The 20,137-nt window shown below is 41.3% G+C and overlaps 1 protein-coding gene across 1 annotated transcript in view; it reads right to left on the bottom strand.

Moving 5' to 3' along the window:
• Gad2 (glutamate decarboxylase 2) overlaps positions 1-20,137 on the bottom strand; it is a 65,166-nt gene that overhangs the window by 19,745 nt on the left and 25,284 nt on the right. The window contains exons 8-9 of the mRNA XM_059262461.1: positions 18,008-18,087; positions 591-645 (exon numbers count right to left, since the gene is read on the bottom strand). Of these exons, the coding sequence (XP_059118444.1) occupies positions 591-645; positions 18,008-18,087 (135 nt within the window). The remainder of the gene's footprint in view (positions 1-590; positions 646-18,007; positions 18,088-20,137) is intronic.

Here is a 20,137-nt window from a genome sequence, read left to right as displayed (position 1 = left end):
TTTGAGACATGATTTCCTATGTTCCAACATGACCTCCAACCCCACATGGAGCTGAGGATGACTTTGAACTTTTGACTTTTCTGTTTTGACCACACTTGGATGCTGGGGATCAACTCAGGGCTTTTTGCAAGCTAAACAAGCACTCTCCCATCTGAATCATATCCCTAACCTGTCTTGTCATTTCTAAAAGAGTTCTAAATTTGTGTCTTCAGAATCAGATGTATGGTTTAATATGGCTCTCTCCAAATTCCATGTGACAGTCATTCACATGCTGCATGAGCATGCCAGCCCTTAGCTGTGAGAAAGGTTGTTGCCTAGAACCAAATTCAGCCTGTCTCTGTATAGATGATCTATGCAGCAACTTAAACTTTTATAAAGCACATATATACACATACATACACATATACATATACATCATATACATATACTTGGAGACCAATATGGTCATTGCTTGAAAAATTTCATATTCTTGTTAAAGCTTGGAGACTGGAGTTTAGGTCCTGTTTTACAAGCAAAACCTAAATGACTTTTTCTTGGTTATAGATCAAAATACATATTGCTATGGGTCAGAGATCCTTACAAAAACTTACTTTCTGTTTGACTTCAAGGATTCTTCTTTCAAGATCAGATGGGATCATTTTCCCTCTGTAAGGCAAAAGGAATATATTAGATTTGTTTGGATTAGTTTTCTTTTCTGCCTTTACAGTGTAAGGAGCCTCAAGATGGTAGACTCCTACTCATATCATTAACTAGTGCTCAGTTAAGACAGTTCTTTGGCTGTCTCCAGGGACAGAAACAAATGCATTTATCTTCTAGTATGACATATGACTATTTCTTTTTCTTTTTTCTTTTTTTTTGAGACAGGGTTTCTCTGTGTAGCTTTGTGCCTTTCCTGGAACTCACTTGGAGACCAGGCTGGCCTCGAACTCACAGAGATCTGCCTGCCTCTGCCTCCCGCGTGCTGGGTGACATATGACTATTTCTTACCATTATTGGGAGACACCTGACCACACCGTGTTCTTGGTAAAATGGTCACACTGTCCCTCTACTTTGCCCATAGACTGCTAAAATGCATCATTTTAATTAATTTGAAACAGTTCTGTTTGGGAACAAGACATTTGACAATGAAAGAGAAGTTCAGGGGAAAAAATTTCAGTCCAAATCTTCACTTTAGAAAATAATTTTCAAACCAAATGGTGGATCTACAGTGTTTTTTATTTTGATGGAACACTAAGAAGAAAGAATCCATTCTGAGACATTTGGATGAAAATATGATTCCCCAAACCACCTATATACCCTCAAAGCCTGAAAGTATAAAGCAAATGGAAACCTGGAACTCAAATTTCAAACCCTCAGATAAACAGGCACACGAGGAAGAAACACCATATTCTTTCCAATAGATCTCTTTCCCAAAGGACAGAGCTGCCTCTTGGCTTACTATGATAATCAGTTAGATAGGAAGGCACTAGATGAAGAAGCATCATTGCATTCTGCCACTTTTGTTTCCCACAATAAAATTCAACCTTATGATAATTACGAGAAATTGTTTCTAGAACAAGTTATACGGTGCCAAATATTCATGGAAAATGATAGTATTTATAGTTATTAGGATTAAGCAAGTCAATAACTTAACAAATGCAAAAATATTTTTAAAGGCTTGGCATATGATACACACATAGCCATTGCTGAGATTATTGTAATGCAGTGTGATATTTATATTTTAAGATTCTGAAGAAAAACAAAGAACAAAGTAGTTGGAAGGAGCTGTGGGTGGTGAAATACTTTCTAAGGCTGGTAACTTTCCCCATTGGAATCATTAATATAAGTTTTATGAAGACACTTTTGAAAAAGTAAGGACAGAGCGTGTAATACAAAAATTGGGTGGGGATGCTACCGGCATTCAGTGAGCAGTGACTGGGACTAGGTCTGTCAGCCCATGTAGATCTAAACACACAGTGATCGCTGGCTGCCTCATCATCCCCTCTGGTGTCTTTCCAAAAATATGTGATTTTACTACAGGTGAATGAATGCTTTAACATTTCTTTAGTCTTTAAAATGATCTGAACATTCTGTAAAGGGTATGTCAGTTACATTTTCCTACCAATTTCATTACAGATTGGAAAAAAAAAAAAAGCTTGACCAAAGAGTTAGAATATACAGCAGACATTAAATCTCAAAGCTTTGAGAGCTGCTGACTTAGGTGGTTCTGCCTGAGCAAAGTGAGGCAATTACCCGGGCAACAGTAACAGAAAGGTTTCTGGGGATTGGGTTGTCAGGCTAGAATTTAGCAAAAGGCATTGCAGGTATACTGCTGTGAAGAGCATGTCCGCAAGGCCAGAGAATCCCATCTTCCGGACTCCTGTGAGACGGGGAAGTGAGGGAGGCAATGGGGCTGGGAACGAGCTCTCACAAGCACCTTACTTCCTATATTGTCCCATCTTTCAGAAAGTCCTGGGAATATCCTTTAAGATTCAAGCTTTCCTAGACCAGTCTTCCAAGACCTTTCCTAGGCCAGACTTTCTGTTCACAGCCCCCTTTGCCTGAGAAAGATTTGTACAATTCTGGATACATAGATATGGAATAGGTACACAAGTTAAACATTTACTGATAATAAATCAAAGAGATTCATTTTATCTTATTTGCATGTGTGTATGCACGTGTTTACATACTCATGTGTGTACAGGTGCACATGTGTACAGGTGCACATGTTTGTGCATATGCATGTCTGTGGAGGTCAGTTCTCAGGTTCCAGCCATCTTTTCTTTTGAGGTAGGGTCTTTCATTGGCCTGGAACTCATCAAGTAGGCTAGGCTGACTGGCCAGCAAGTCCCAGGCATTTGCCTGCCTCAGTCTCACCCTCAGGTCTAGCTTTTAAAACATGTATTCTGGGGGGTTGAACTCTTGACTTTGTGTCTGAAAGGCAAGTACTTTAGACTGAACTATCTACCTAGCCCAGAAACTTACATTAGTTTTTGGCATGCATATAGTTTTACCACTTGTTAAAGATGAAAGCAAACACGCATACCATTGAGATGCATGCGCCTGTTTAATTCACACAAAGAACTAAATCCTGGCTGAATATTTTATGCTGCAGGATGTAGATCATCTTCAGAGTTTTCCAGAGTTTACCGATGTGTTTATAATAGCAATTAAAAAAATTAATCATTCTAACATATAATCCAGAGATATACTAATCTGATACTTATATGATGAGGAAGGACAAAACTACTAAAATCTTTGTTTTCTATGATTGCGTCATTTGAGTTTCTACAGTAGCAGACAATTGTGTATCTACAGTAAAAGCGCTGCAATTCTTTGCATACAATAGCCTCAAATCTTAGCCAAGTTGTTGCGGGTGATGGTTGTTGGTGTTGTGTAGCATACAGTAGCCTTAAACCTTAACCAGGTTGTTGGTATTGTGTAACATGAAGGCATGCACCAAACCAAGTATTCTGGTTGCATATTCAGAACCAAGTCTGCAGTGAAATTGTAGAATACAACGTGAGTAGGCGCTGCCAGAAACATCTTGTCATCACTACACATTGGTTTTGAATTAATTTTTGCTCATTGCACAGTCATAAACCTCTTACTGTTGCCAGATTTTTCATGGCCCCCACAGTTTAGTGACCCACAGATGAGATTGTGACCCACCATTGATGAAGCTGTGTCCTGGATCATAGAATGTTCCACCCTGCTTTCAATGAGCTGTTCAAACTTCATAGGGAAGTTCAGCAATGTATTTCTCTCTTACAGTAAGTTTTAAGCACGTTAAAATTGCCATAGTATTTTGTAGGTAAGCATAGGACTTCAAAGAAAACCTTAGAAACTGGTTACACATCTCTTAAATTTCTCTAGTTTGCCTAAATTTGGGAAGTGTGGGGTGGATTAATAATCACTATCTGTTCATCAAATTACATCAGGATACTTCGTTACATAAAAACCATTCAGCTGTCACTGAGTAGTCAAGAGTTGGGGCACATTAGAACTGACCTTAAGGCTCGGCTCTAGTCTCACGTCATTTATCAGATGAGGAGGCTGAGAGGGGAAATGACCACCCGACACAGGGGCTGCTCAAAGAGTGTGGATTATAACTAAAAATAAACATAAAACTTCCAGAACAAACTTAAAGGGACCACACATTTAGTGAGGCTATTTGGAAAGGGTAGATTTTTTTTTAATTGTTTGAGAATTTTATACACACATTTAATGTGTTTTGATCAAATTCACCCTTCATTATCACCCTCCAACTTCTTCCTCTCCACCATCACTTTTCTCTCCCAACTTCATGTGCTCTTCTATTTTTTCTAACCCACCGAGTACACTTTGTGCTGTGTGTATATGAATGGGTGTGGGAATCTCCTGGGGGCATGGATGGATAGTCTTTCAGTGGCCACATCCCTGAAGAGAACTGAGGAAAGGTTGTAGTCTTTGATGATAACATACTGTTTTCGGAATCAGAGGTTTCGTCCAAACCTGTCTGGGAAACAGTGAATGCAGAATTCACTTCCTATTTTACTTCCATAGTGTAATCTGAGAATATTAATGTCTCACCAGACAGACAGTATGAGGCCGTGGACACAAAACCTTACATCATTTTTATTGATTTTTATTTTGTCTTGAGAACTTTCATATATGCCCACTGTATCTACGTCACTTCCACTTTCCCTCCCTCCTCGGACTCGTTTCCTGTACTCCCAAATTCAAGATCTTTTCTTTACACACACACACACACACACACACACACACACACACACACACACACACACCACACACACACACACACACACACACACACACACACACACACACAACCTGCTGAGCCCATTTAGTGTTGCTCATATGTTCATGTATCCCCCTCATCAAAGACGTTTCTTTTTGGAACGGACAGAACTATCACCAACATCTACAACTTGCTGAAATGCAGAGAGTAAGTGATGGTGGATACCCAACTCCAGCTGATAACACAACACCCAAGGTTCCAGGAAAGTCTCGGAAGAGGAGGCAGAAAGATTGTAAGGGTGGAAGCCCAGGATGCCGGTTGCTAGATAGTGTTCTCTAAACATGCCAGGGGAAATGCACCCATGAAATCTCAACAATATGGTTGCCTGAACAAAACTGGTGTAAAGACCTTTCCCTTTTGTGATCTTAGAATTCACTGGATTACTTTGGGATACCAATTAATGCGTAATATTTAGTATGCCTAAGAATCACTTAAGTACTACTTTAAAATGTGAATTCCTTGGCTTCAATCTTAGGGATGTTGACTCAGTAGGTCAGTACAGAGTTGAAGAACTAAGTTATTGAACAAATATTTATAAGCACTTACAAAGTTCAGATATCATGTTATGATCAGGTGTGCCAAGGTTACAAAACAGTTTATGCTCCAGGTCGTCTCCCATGCTAACATGGGAGAGAAACAATAGGTAGACACATACATAGAAAGATGCATTTCTACATGCACCCACATGATTATGATGCAGGTAGACCCAGGTTCACATGCAGAGAAACAATGCTTTAGAAATGTACATTCAGCCTGGGTAGCATTTTAATAAAGTGACTTTTCACATGATCCACGGTTCAGAGCCTTTATGGCTGTCAGGCAGCAAGCAGAAGGGACTCCAGATGTAGCACAGACACCCTCTGCCGGCCCATATGCTGTCGGGCGAGAGAACACTGGGTGACCACCAGCAGGCTTTTCTGAGGATTTGTAGCTGCCTGTCCTAGCCTTTCCAGATAAGCACCTCATAGTACATAAGAGGCTCTGTATGGTAACTTTGCATCCTCTACACCTAGCCTACCAGGATCTCCATAGGATAAATTTGCAGCTTTCCCATTTACTCATCTGGTAGCCTGTAACCTCACAGTAACCACTAGTGCCAACATAACATAGCTCTGAGTGTCAGTGTGGCGGAAGGTAATGACACCTGGGTGAGGGCTGTTGAACCAAGCCGAGGGTTTGGTATGATGATTTGATATTGAGCTTTTTGGTAAGTGGTAGTTTTAAAAAAGTCATACAAAGTTGCTTGCATAAAACCCCAGCAAGACACCAGTCAGTTAGAAAAGTCTTTGTGCTAAGACACTGTGGACTGTGGGCTGTGGTTCATCCCTGCGTATCCATGGGCCCAAAGGCAAGAGCTATCCTTCTACACAGAGCTCGTTAATAGAGAGGGTGTAGCTATACATGGAGCTCATTGATAGAGAGGATGTATTTCTATGCAGGCTTCTGCATGGTCATATAGAAGGTGCTGAGTTATTGACTGGCCTTGTTTATAATCCTTCAGAAATGGAAAAGTTCCTACCAGTTTTTCCTAAATTATTAGGAAATGGGAGTGGCTTTATTCAGAGCACTCACGTACAAAGAGAGGACTTGTGAAGCCATTACCAATGTTGCAGCGCCTCCGGCACCAATAACGAATGGCCAAGCTTAGAGGTCTTCACTACACTATGCTTTTTCATATGATCCCTGATGTCCCTGCAACAATGCAAGATCATTATCCCTGCTCACTCTGTGGATAAGGCAGAGGTAGTTGAAGATGGAGTAATTGGATACTGTCCCAGATTCAAGGCTAACTAGCTATATTAGAAGAGCTAAGTTTCTCCTTTTATCCATTTATAAAATAGTAGTTTTTGCCTTGTTAATTTTCTATAAGGCCCAAATGGAGTAGGAAGCATAAACACTATAAAATACAAAACACGAAACTGCCTAGCATATAACACCGTGTACTAAACATGCTTGGCTACTCTAAATAACACACGAGGTCAGGAGAAAGTAAAAATGGCTTTTGTAGAACATTAAAAATTAATGATGTAGCTGGGCATAGTGTCGAAATTCCTTAATCCCAACACTCAGGAGGCAGAAGCAGGTGGATCTCTGTGAGTTTGAAGCCAGCCTATGGTCTACATAGTGAGTTTCAGGACAACCTGAGCTGCATACATACATGGTGAGCTCCAGGTTCAGTGAGGGACCCTATCTCATGGAATCAAGTAAATATCAATTGAGAAAACCCAACTAAGTAAATATCAATAGAGGAAACCCAACATCATTTTCCTGCTTCTGTGTGTCTCCATGGTCACTCATACATGTGCACGGGCACTTGCACACACACACACACACACACACACACACACACACACACACATGCACAGAGGGAGGAAAGAAAAAATGTATAGAAAATTTGAAGAGAAGAACAATCTAATTACAAACATAAAAAGCAAAAATGAAAACAAAACAAAACAAACAATGCAAACAACCAAACAGACAAAACCAGAAATAGAAACAAGTGGGAAGAAAGTTCATCCAAGTAGTGGCCCCAGTACCAGGCTTGGGGTTTGGTTATGAATCTTAACAAGTCTACCATGGGTAATAATGGATTAACATTCATACAGAAAAGAATGGAATTTGCTGGTTATGTTAAACATGGATACATTTTATAGATAATGCTACAAAAATCTCCAAGAAATCAGGACCTCTTTGAAAATAAACAAGTATGTTAGAGATTCACCAGAACCAAATGGAGGTCATTATGGGTGTGTAAAGGTGGGAACTGTTAGGAAATCTCAGTGTATGTCATCTCAGCAATAGATCAAAATGAGGAAATCACAGTGGGACCCCAACTCATGTATGAAAGACGGGTTTTTTTTCCCTCTGAGAGAGGGCTTCATTATGTTGCCTCCAGATACTTCTGCCTCAGTTTCCCAAGTTCTGGTATTAAAAGCATGTACTAGCACACCTAGATATGAAAGGCATTTTAACAATCAACAACATCTATTCTAGAGGAGGAAGAAGGGAAGAGGTGGGGAGAAGAGGAGGAAAAGGAGGATAAGATAGGAGGTAATGAAAGAGAGAAGAGAAAAAGAAGAAATTCCTAGTAATTTAAGAAAACTAGGGCACTTCTTTGACACAATTAAAATCATCTACTTCAAAGCAAATATCAGTATTACACCAAAACGTAGTACCCTAGATACTTGTCCACTAATATTAAGAACAATAACACCCTTAAATTTTTTCCTGTGAACATTCTTCTTTAGGTAATAGGAAGTCCAAGCATTAACAAGTGAAGAGATTGAATCAGCAATCAAAAATTTACCACCATCCCCCGCCCCCAGAACCCACTGGCACTACTAGTGCATTTCATTAAATGTTTAAATAGGGATTACTAACAATCTCTACCATGTTCAGCATAAGGGATGGATATTATTCCAAACTCTTTCTGCAGGGCCAGAATTACCTTGATATGAAAATAAGGAAAAGACACCGCAAGGAAAGGAACACACAGGATAAGAACAGATGCAAGAATCTTCAAGGCAAGACCAGTAAAAGCCACACAACAGTATTTCAAAAGGATCCAACACCATGGCCAAACGTGATTTATCCTGGAGATACATGGTGTGTCAACACCAGCAAATCAAAAAGCACAATATGCCATATCAACAGAATGAAAGACAAAAACACGACCATCTCCATAGTTGCAGAAACAGCATTTGACAAGATCAACATCCTCATACAATAAAAACTCCCAATCAATTAGGTGTAGAAAAAATGTATGGAAACACAGTTGAGACCACATACAAAAAGTCCACAGTTAGCACATCATACTCAGTACTGAAAAATTGGAAGCTTAAGATAAAGAAATAAGACAAGGATGACATGTCTTGTTACTCCTAGTAAACATAGCATTGTAAGTCTTAACCAGGGACAGCAGGCAAGGAAAGGAAGTAAAACACAACCAGTCCTGACAGGAAATAGTTAAGTTTTCTGCTTTCAGATGGCATGATTATATGTAGAGAAAACTCTAATGACTCTACCACAAAGTTGTTTTGAAGTAATAATTGAATTCAGTGATGTTGTAGGACACCAAATCCACACAGAAAAAAAAATCAGTGGCATCCTATATGCCAGCAATGATCTATCCAAAGGAGAAAATAAGAAAATGATTAATTTCAATTGAAAAAAAAAATCTTAACCAAGGATCTAACAGATCTAGACACCCCCAACTGAAAATGAATCAACAAATGTGGTACACACGTATAAAATGGGGTATTATTTACCCCTGAAAAGGAAGAAATTCAAAGGTATAAACATGGACAAACCTTGAGGACATTATGCCAAGACTTCTTGATCTTGACAAAAAGTCATTGTGTAATCATGCTTTTATGAGTGGGGACCAAAAATGGTCAAATTCATAGAGAATATGTAATGAACGGTGGTTGGCAGGCATGGGGAAGAGGGTGATAAGCAGGGATTGTCTGATGGGCATAGTTTCAGTTTTGATTACCATAGTTTTACAATGTGAGTGTGTGATGCCACTGAAATGTACCACAATGCAGTTAGGAGGGTGCTATGCATTTGATGATAATACTGACTGGAGAGAGAGGAAGTAGTTATCTTAACTGGTGAAAGTTAGTGGTTCTCTTCTGAGGCTGAGTCCTGACTCTTCAATGACCAGCCATGTGACCTTGGACATAGCATCTGTGGATGTGTTATAATCTAAATGAGAAAGGAGACCTCGCCATGCTGTTTGAAGTTGTTGCTTGGGTGGCAACAAATCATAACACACTGTGCCAGTAGGATACATGTGAGGCATTTTACCCCTTTGTTTTTCTAATTAGGTGAATTAATTAGATCATTATGGACAGCAGGAGGACCGTGTCTACATGCAATAAGCAATGAGTCTTGGCTGTTACTCTCTTATAACTTCCTCATATAGGATATCACAAGTGTCCCTGAGTTCTCTCCATAGAAACTCAGAGGAAATAGGATGCTTGCGCTTCCTAAATCTGCTCTCTAATAGCTGGTTCAGTGTCTCTTGTATAGTCTGTCTTGTTACTGTGCCCTCAGCTGCTCCCCCAGGGCCTGAAGGAGGTCATAAGCTTTCTCATTTGTAGCACTGGCCACAATTCAGTTAATTTAACAAAAGAGTTTAATGATTCCAGATTACTTACACTTTCAGTTGTTTTGGTGAATTGTACAAAATGTGGTACTTTACCAAGCACAGGCAGCTATAATCTCAAAAGCGAGGGGAGTGTTTTTAAAACAGCAAAATTGTGTACAAAACACTAATAGTTAATTTGTGTTCTAACATTAGTCAGAGTAGCTTAATAGAACTCTTGTCACCTGAACTGGATGCAGCCAGTGACCACTGTCCAACCAGGCATCCTGTGTCTCTGTCAGGTTTATCCCCTGTACAGTCACAGCAAATTACTAGCAATTGAGATAATGGAAAGGAAAGTCTGAAGGGAAGAGACAAAAGAGGTGGAGAAATGGAAGAGAGGGGAGAGAGTGAGTGGGAGAGGGTAATGGAGAGAATTAATTTCTGAAAGTACCCATGAGTCCATTTGGGTGATAGAGCAAGAAAAAGAATAAAGAGACACAAAGACACAGAAAGAGCTGCTCCCCCTCCCCCCCTAAAATGCAGGAATCGACAAATAAGAAAGGATGGGGTTAGGAAATGACCGTCTTGCAACCATCCGAACAATTCAGAGAAGAATTAAAATGGATGCTGAACTAACTGGAGGCTGAATGCTGCAGGACATACAACATCCTCAAGACATAGATCCACTGAAAAGATAGTATCACCATTTCATAATATTTATAGTTGATATTATTAATAATGAGCCCAACCTCTTGCTGAGATGCCCAGGAAAGACATGCTTCCCTGGAAATCCTGCCCCAGACACATCACTTGAATCATGAGAAAAATCAGACAATCCAAATAAATCAGCCCTTCAGAAACACGGTCAGGTATTCTCAAGCACACCTGCAATCCCAGCAGCACTTGGGAGCCTGAGGCAGGAAGGGCAGCCTGGTCATCATAGTGAGATAGAAATAAAAGAAATGAAAACAGAGAAGGAAACAAATCATCTCATGAAAGGCAAAAGGCTCCGGATGAAAGAGAGTGAAGAGCTGTTTAATCACAGTGCTGGGTGGTGGTGGTGGGGGCGGGGGTACAGCCAGCCCAGCCTAACCAGTGAGTTCCCAGCCAATGAGAGACCTGTCTCAAAAACAGGTGAACAGTACCTGAGGGAAACAACACAAGAGGTTGTCCTCTGGCTCCAACATGCATGTGTGCGCACATCCGCACACACTTTAAAGGTAATTTTAAAATAAAAAAATAAATTATTGTGGACATTAAGGAGTATTTCTGAGCTCTACTTGCTAGTTGATTTTAATCATTATATATTGTTTTCAAATCAGATTATAACAACTTTGAGAAAAGAGATAGTCATTGACAGTTAAAGTTTCTAAAGTGACTATTACTTTACACAATAACTGTTCAAAAATTTACATATATACATTACATACATACATTACATTTATTAGCTAAAAATTGACAAGAAACAATAATGCTCAAATCATCTTGGACTTAACACCCCCCTCCTGTTTTTGACCTATCAGTATTACCAGACACACAAAACCAAAGACTGTTGTGGATTCCACTCTCCTCCTGGCATCGGCCTTTCTAGGCTCACCTTTCAGGACTAGCTTGTGCTATTTTCCACACCTACCAGTCACTGTCAATCCCACAAACTGCCTCTCCCACCACCTCTCCCCTGAACCAGCTCCAACAGTCTAAGCAGCTCCCTCCTTCTAACTATAGCAGTATCAATGGGCAGCTAGTCACTCACACTTCCCGAGTGGCAGAGTCGACACTGTTGACAAGTTTCTGCCTCTAGAAACTCTCCTGGCCCTTGCATCCCCCCTTCCTGTCCTCCTCTGGCTCTTCTTTCTTGGCTGTTTCTCTCCTGGGTTCCTTTTTAAGCTTCATTTGTCTCCAAGCTCACCTGTCCAACCACCATCTGTTACTCTCCCATGATGTCTTAAACTCGACATCTCTACATCTCCACAACTCCTCCTCTTAGCCAGAGTGCCTCACCTCAGAGGATAGCACTGAACCTCCTGAGCCGAGGAGCCAGAGTCTGGCATCCATCCTCAACTCCCCTCTCAACCTGGACAATGCTCCTGCACTCCATCTCCACACAGTCCTTCCACTGTGGACCAGCCCCTGTTCACATTACTACTACAGCCACCAACTTCCAGCCTCTAACCCACGTGCCCTCTGCATTTAAGATGATCCTGCAAACAGAGCTATAATGCTGCTTCTCTGCTTAGGACACCTCAGGGACATTCTGTGATTTCAACTGAAAGTCAGTTTAACATGGCTCACAAGCCCTTTCCTGACAAGGACATTGTGACTACATCCTTCTAGACCTTATTGTTTTGTGACCTGTGTTTGGGATGTGCTCTGGTTCCTACCTGGAACAGTCTTTCCCATCCTCCTCATCCATCTGATGCCTGCCACCCTTTGCTCTACAGATAGAATTAGGTGAGCATGGACCAATGTGTGCCTCCCCTGTTGTAGTATTTCCCTTCCTCATCAATTGCTGCTGGTTTCATGACATCTGTACCATCTGTAGCCACAGCCATCGTGCAGTCAAGAGGCCCATGTTGATCGTATGTGAATTCCGTACCCTTCCAAATTATCATCCATATAACACACATTTCTTTCTTTTCCTCTAACTAAATCTTTAAGAATTATCTGTTTTCTTCAGTGCATTTATTTAACTCTGAAAAAGTCCTCAGTTCTATCCACAGATATTTCCCCCTAAATATTAATGTACTTTTCTGTCCTTAAAATACACAAACATGACACTTATTTGGATTCCACTAATTAAAAAAATCTGTGACTATTCAAGATGAGATTATACCAACTTTGAAAAAAAGAATAGACCCAATGACACATGAATAAAAATTCAGTAACCCTATCGCTGAGAATATTAAAAATTTTACCAGAAATATAACTCTTAAGTTTGAGTTTGTGAGTTAAAGGATTTAATTTATGCTTTACTCTTTTGATTGTAGTTTGTTTTTATGCATAAAAATAATTTTCAGTTATGGTAATGTCCATTAAGATACAAGTGATGAGTTGAAAGTTTATATTGTCATATCTTACTCTACTTTTATTTGAATATATGTGGTAGTTTGAAAGAAAATGGCCCCACGGACTCATAGGGAGTGGCACTATTAGGAGGTGTGGCCTTGTTGGAGGAAGTGTGTTGTGGGGGGCGGGCTTTGAGGTCTCAGAAGCTCAAGCAAGGCCCAGTGTCACTCATTTTTCCTGCTGCCATTTCGTCCAGATGTAGAACTCTCAGCTCCTTCTCCACAACCATGTCTGCCTGCTTCCCACCATGACAATAATGGACTAAACCTCTGAAACTGTAAGCCAGCCCCAATTAAATGTCTTCCTTTATGAGAGTTGCTATGTCATGGTATCTCCTCACAACAATAGAAACCCTAACTAAGAGAGTATATATAAACTTAGAAGGGTTTTTGATTTTTAACTCAAGAGAACACAGTCCAGTCAAATGAAAACTTAAATATGTGGCATTTCTCCTTTATGGTTTCAACTAAGGACTGAGTTTCACTCTAAAAACACCACCAAAGTCAGTCCCTATGAGTGCCAAAGGAGGATAGCTGTGGGGATCTTCCTCCACATGTGGCTGTGTGTCTGTCCTTCTGAAGCAGCACTCTGATTTCCTTTACTAGAACAGTCCTCTCCAATTGTGAACATTTTACAGAAAAATAAGAGCAAGTTTATCATCCCAGCCACCATTAGACTAACTTGGAAAGAACAGATACAGGGAATGAGATAAAGAAACTGAGGCACAAGGAGGCACTTGCCCAGTATTTTCTTTCATGTGCAAATGCTATGTTTTAATTTTTATGCTGTGGAAGGGTATGAGTATAGGTCATAAACTGAAAAACAGAATGGAAAGGAAGTCTTGAGTGGGAAGGGGACAGAAGTAAATACATGTGACATGAAGGCAGAGGGGACCACTCAGAGCCAGAGAAGAGTAGGAGGAGAGCTGAGGGGGTCTGGAGCCGGATGATTAATACAAAGTATGCAGCAAAATGCCATAACAAGACCCATTAATTTCTGTCCTAATTAGGGAGGGAGGGAGGAAGAGGGGAAGGTGGCAGGCCAACAGAGTTTAGAGAGCTGGTCCAGGTTTCCATTTGGGAATCCTGGATGAGCTCACAAAGCACACCAGAGCCTCCCTTTGCCACCCCTCAGTGGTTTTCTAAACTGGAGTTCTGCCTGTCCAAGGCCGCCTCCTTGGCTTCTGACCACAACACTTTGATTTCACTGAAGTCATTAGATCTGGGACCGCATTCTTAAACGTATACTAAAAGATTACCCTAATTATCAAGGCAACATTAACGACTTTGCATAGTTACTTTTTCTCAGCCTACTCTGACATGATGCTGCTGAGACAGTGTGTTAGTGACGGCTTTGATTAGCACTCTGGCGCTGTGCACTCCTTTCTAAAAGACATCCATTATGATTTAAGTCAGCATTGCATGGAGGAGTCCCAGACACGGGGTGCTCACTAAAGAACAGAAAAATGGCGTCTAGTAATAATATCAGAAACAGATGCACACTGGCAGATATATATTTGTGCTAATCTCATTCAGGATACGTTTTTTTGGGGGGGGATTTTGTATTTGTATTTGCGGGCATCATTTCTTTCTTCTTTTTTTCCAGATAAAGAAACTGAAGCACAGAGAAGCTCTTGGCTGACCTAGCACTTGAGCTGAGACTTGGAGTCAAAGAGTCAAGCTCCATTGCCAGCTCTGTGGATTTACTATAGTGCTTTCTGATATTACATGTTACGGTGTATGTGTGCTTCAGTAACATGGAAAAATATTTACATTATCATATCTAGTTAGAAAAAGAAAACGTGATCACAAATAGATAAAGAGAAGGGGAATAATAAAAGGAAAATAGAAAGAAAGAAAGAGAGAAAGAAAGAAGAAAGGAGAGAGAGAGAGAGAGAGAGAGAGAGAGAGAGAGAGAGAGAGAGAGCCAACTTAAATACTTAGAAAAGAAACTCCCACAGTTTAGATACTAATTGGCCCACAGTATTTGTAAAGATTTTTAGGTGGAAAAAATTCCGTATTATTTTCCTCATTTAATAAAGCAATCAAGTACTGCTTTTGGTGGTAAGATTATAATGTATCCTTTTAGAATTTTGTGCTGTTTCCTATGTCCCCCGCCCTGAGTTTTTCTCTACGTTTTCCTCCTTACTTCCCACTTCACAATCCCCCGCCCCCCCAGGCTTTCTTTATCCACGTAATGTTTCTTATCCGTTTTCCTAAAGAGACAGGGAATCTGTTTGCTCCTTTTTCATGTTGTCCCCCTTCCCCCACCTCCCCGGCCTGCTTTCCTTCCACAAGGCTCATGAGCAGAAGGAGAAAAGGCTCCAGGTCCCCACTGTGTGATGGCTCCTCGCCCTCAGTGCTTCCGAGGGGACAGACGTGAGGAAGGGCACCTCGCAGTGAAGCCTTTTCAGGAAAAACCGCACATCACTATTCAGTTGTTGTGGGATATCTGTACACTGTGTGAAGATATAGTGCTGTGATTGGTGTAATAAAGAGCTCAATGACCAATAGCTAGGCAGGGGGTATAGATGGGACTTCCAGGCAGAGAGAGGAAGTAGAGGCACAGGGGAGATGCCAACAAGATGTGGAGGGAGTCGGACACACAGAATGAAAGAAAGGTAAAAAGCCACATGGTAAAATGTAGATGAATAGAAATGGGTTAATTTAAGTTATAAGAGTTAGTTAGGAACAAGCCTAAGCTATAAGGCTGAGCTTTCATAATTAATAAAAAAATCTCCATGTCATTGTTTGGGAGCTGGCTGGCAGTACGGGTAAAGACTCGTTACATTCAGTCTCTCAAATGGCTTCTAAAATAGTTGAAATTTAAAAAAAAATTAACTTCAAAATTAAGGATGACTGGCCTGTTAGTGATTTTGCATCTTTCTGGAGTTCCTTCCCAGCATTCCCCTCTCCCTGTGCTTTTCTCTGCTTCTTGCTAGCTAATGACACCCTTTGGGGCCTTTGTGCTGGCAGACCTGTCCGTGGTCCCTTCTGAATCTTGTCCTCCTTCTGTTCTTGCTCTGTCTTCTTTCAGGCTTACCCTTCCCTTCTGAGCATGACACTGTCTCTGATTAATCCCCTGTTATGTGGCTGGACCCTTGCTGTGCGTGTCCCACTCAAGGCCACTTCCACAGTTACACCTGGTTTTCAGTGGAGCAGGAACAGCGATACTGATGCCTTAATGTGTGGAGCCAAGAGCTCCCCACACTTTCGCGGGTCACCTGCCTTCCCCCTGGGATTCCATGTTGGGACATCTGTTAACTAGGCTGGTGACTAAGTAGGCCAGAGGGCCAGGTCTGCCTGGGTGATCTTTTGTAATTCTGGGTTTCTTATTTAGATTAGCTGCATATTCATAAAAACTTTTTAGCTCCACATATTCTATTGCTTTCTGTTTAGAAATACATTCCCCCTTAGCAATTCATTCTAGCAATGCAATAAAGAAAACAAATAGGAAGCTGATGCTTCTTTTCTGCCCGTTACTCCTCAAATCTTAGCTCTTACGCACCTCACAATAAGGAATACGAGACAGGTCCTCTATCGAGATGTGTTTGCATGCCTGCAAGCCTTTATCACCTCCTGTCTGTCTTCTTGCTGGAGCCCCTTTCCTAGCCCCCCCTTGCTTCCTGAAGGGTGGTTTCAGCTGCTTCGTGTTTGGAGAAAAGCGTTTTCAGGTTGCCTTATTTGTTGATCTATCCAGGTCAGAGATAGGTTCAGCTCTCTCCCACTCAAAGGAAAAATAGCGCATACATTTCTCTCCTCTCTCTGTCTGTCTGTCTGTCTCTCTCTGCCTCATTTGTTTAAAATGAGGTCTTTATGTGTAGCCCAATTGCCTGGAAGCTGAACCCTCCTGAGTGAGGGGGTTACAGCCAAGCACTACTGTGGCTGCCCCTCCCCCATTGTAAAAACAAGGTGTTCACTGCAAATAAACAAAATCAGGCAGTAAATGAAGTGACTATCATTAATCTCACCACTTACAGGTCAATGCAGCTGTCGATCCGGGATCGTCCTTTGGGTTTTTAGACCTTTCCACATCCACGCGGACAAACATATTTGCCACGAATTTGTTTCTCCCTTCTCTGATCGGGCTCACTCCTTGTGCCTCATAATACGTTCCATCCTACTTTCTCTGTGGCTGGACCTGAGGTATTATTCTGTCTTCTGCAATTGTCCCTAACTTTTCCTCCACCCATCTAACACTCCCTCAACTAGAAAACTCCAGCTTCTTCCCACCTGCTTCAATGAGTTTCACATACCCCAGCAACACACACAGTATACCCTACACTGAAACTCCAACCATGTAACAGTCACCTTCTAATCTACGGCATCTTCCCATGTACGTCCTCTGCTGTCAGAGTACTGAGAAGATGCTCTCTGAGCCTAGTGACATGGAGGGCAGTCAGAGCACAGCTGTCTAATAAACACCTTTGGACTGATAAATGGCTCACTGACCTATTTTATTTTAATTTAGTGAGAGTTCTTACTCAATCCTTTAAAGACTGGGTCTGATTTTTCATGACTTCCAGATTTATCAGTCAATGGAACTTTACATCGATAGACGAAAGATGATTTTCACTGCTCTCCCCACAGTAGTATCGTACCTATTTTCTAGAAAGCTGTGAATTCTGGGTGCCAATTAAGACAGACTTTCCCCAAGAGGATCCTTTGGTTGCTGCCCAAAGCTGTTGATGGGGCATCATTTACTTCAGCAAGTTTACATAATCCATGCTGCTAAGTGCTGCCTCAGCATCAATCACTACTTCAATCGCCCGTTGCTAATGCGCTCAGGTGATAAATGTCCCTCTACACCGGCTACTGAGGACAGTTTTGATTGATTTAACAAAGGTTCCAATTTATCCAGGAGTTGTGAAAGGCTCCATGGTTTCAAGGAACAACATCTGGAGACTCCAAGCAAGTCTGTACTCCAAAGAAACAGTGTGTGGCCATGTCTCAGATTGAAGCAGGATTGCTGCCCAAAGTCATCACCTCTTTCAGACAAAGAGGGACCTGTGGGGCGGGGGGGGGGGGGGTTAAATTGTTAACTGACAGGGTTGCAGATTCACCACTCACCTCTCATCACATTTAATCAGAATCACGCTGTCTGTCCCGATTCCTAAGGCTGCAGCTCCCTTCTTGAGAGAGAAGTGACTCTGTTAAAAAAAAAAAAATAACACTTTTATAATTAGTTCTTTATGAAGCCAAGATGATGTTCCTCTTGACTTTCCTCCTTTCTTTTCCTTTTGCTCCTCCAGTGCCCGGGCTTCTCACAGGATAAACCTACTCACCCAAATGCCCGGGCTTCTCACAGGATAAACCCACTCACCCACACTGAGTTTTTGTTTGTTTTCATGATATATGTGGTTTTCAAATTTAATTAATTTATTTCTATGTGTGTGGGTGTTTTGCCTGCCTGAATGTCTGTGTACCATGTGGGTATCTGGTGCCCACAAAGGCCAGAAAAGGGCACTGGATCCCCAGTGACTGGAGTTACAGACATTTGTGAGCTGCGATGTGGGTGAATCGAACCAGGGTCCTCCAGAAGAGCAGCCAGTGCTCTTAACTTCTCAGCTATCTGTCTAGCTCTCCTATTATATGTTTTAAAATGCACTATTATATTAATTCTTTGAGAATTTCATATATGTATACAATGTGTTTTGATCATATTTCCTTCCACTCCTCCCCTTGAGTCTTCCCATATCCACCCCACACCCCCTTCCACTCCTTCCAACATCATGCCTTCTTTTTTTCATTACAACCACTGAGTCTAGTTTGTGTTACCCACATACTCATGGGGTGGAGCCACTCACTGGAGCATGGCCCACCTACCAGGGGACCACAGCCTTGAAGGAAACTCACTCTTCCTTCCACAGCAGCCATCATTCTCTAGATCCTCACCTAGGTAAGGTGTTTCTGAGTCCCTCCACACTCTATTGTAGAATATAGACTGTTTTTTTTTTTTCTTGCACAGGTCTTGTGTAGTCAACTACAGCTGCTGGGAGTTCATGAGTGCAGTGGTCCTGTCATCTCCAGAAGACATATTTCCATCTGTTTCTCCCTGACCTCTGTCTTTTATAATCTTTCCACACCCTCTTCCATGATAGGCCCCAATCCTTGTGGGAGCGGTGTGATACAGATGTACCATTTGTGGCTGAGCACTACTCAGATACCTAATCTCTGTACTTCGACTAGTTCTCAGTTTCTGTGTTAATGACTATTCCCTGAACAAAGAAACTTCCCTGATGGGGTCTGAGAGCTACAATACTCTATGGGTATGGATATAGAAGTTTGGAGGGCAATACGATACTGATCAACTTAGCAAGATAATAAATAGTGGTAGGTCTACCTCTGTGGCTGATGAGCTCCCCAGCCATGGATTCTTGGTCAGATGTTAGGCATACATTTCTTCCTGTAGAGCATGCTTGAAACCCAATTGGAAACCAGAGGTTTACCTCCATAACAATCATGCCACTGTTTCATCCACGGATATGTCTTGCTATATTGGTTGTTATTATAGTTTTAAGGGTTGGGTAATCACCCACGGTATTAAAATATTATGGTGAAACACATAATTGTGCAATTTAAATACCACGTTAACTATCTCTGAGAAATAAACATTTCTGTGTTCTTAACTGTTTTCACATCATTGTGCAACAATTACCACCATCTATTCCATAGAACTCCTTCATTGTATAAAACCAAAACTCTTCACTAAACATTCTCTCTTTCCTCACCCCTGACAACCACCATCCTGTTCTTGGTCTCTGTCAATTGGACTATTTTAGGCATAGCACTCACTACATTGTGGACACTTTGGCTGCTTCTACCTTTGGGCTATTGTGGATAGTTCTGCTAGAAACACAAGTGTACAGATACTTCCTTAAGATGCTGTCTTTAATTGATTGAGGTACATAGCTAAAGGCAAAATTACTGGACCATATGGTTAATAGAATTTTAACTTTTGAGAAACTGCCATACTACTGTCTACAACTACTGTGTTATTTTTACATACCTACCAACAGCACACAGAGGTTGCCGTTTCTCCACATCCTCACCAATGTTTATGATTTCTGTTTGTTTTGGAGACAGACTCTCCCATTGTCCAGGCTATCACTGACTCTCTGGTGTCAAGTGATTCTATTGCCTCAGCCCCCTGAAGCTGACTGTGTTCTTCTGGCTCTTGACAGTCTTCCTAACAGATGT

Source organism: Peromyscus eremicus, chromosome 5 (genome assembly GCF_949786415.1).
Source record: "Peromyscus eremicus chromosome 5, PerEre_H2_v1, whole genome shotgun sequence".
In the NCBI taxonomy this organism is placed as follows: domain Eukaryota; kingdom Metazoa; phylum Chordata; class Mammalia; order Rodentia; family Cricetidae; genus Peromyscus; species Peromyscus eremicus.
This window is presented reverse-complemented; position numbering and strand designations above follow the sequence as displayed.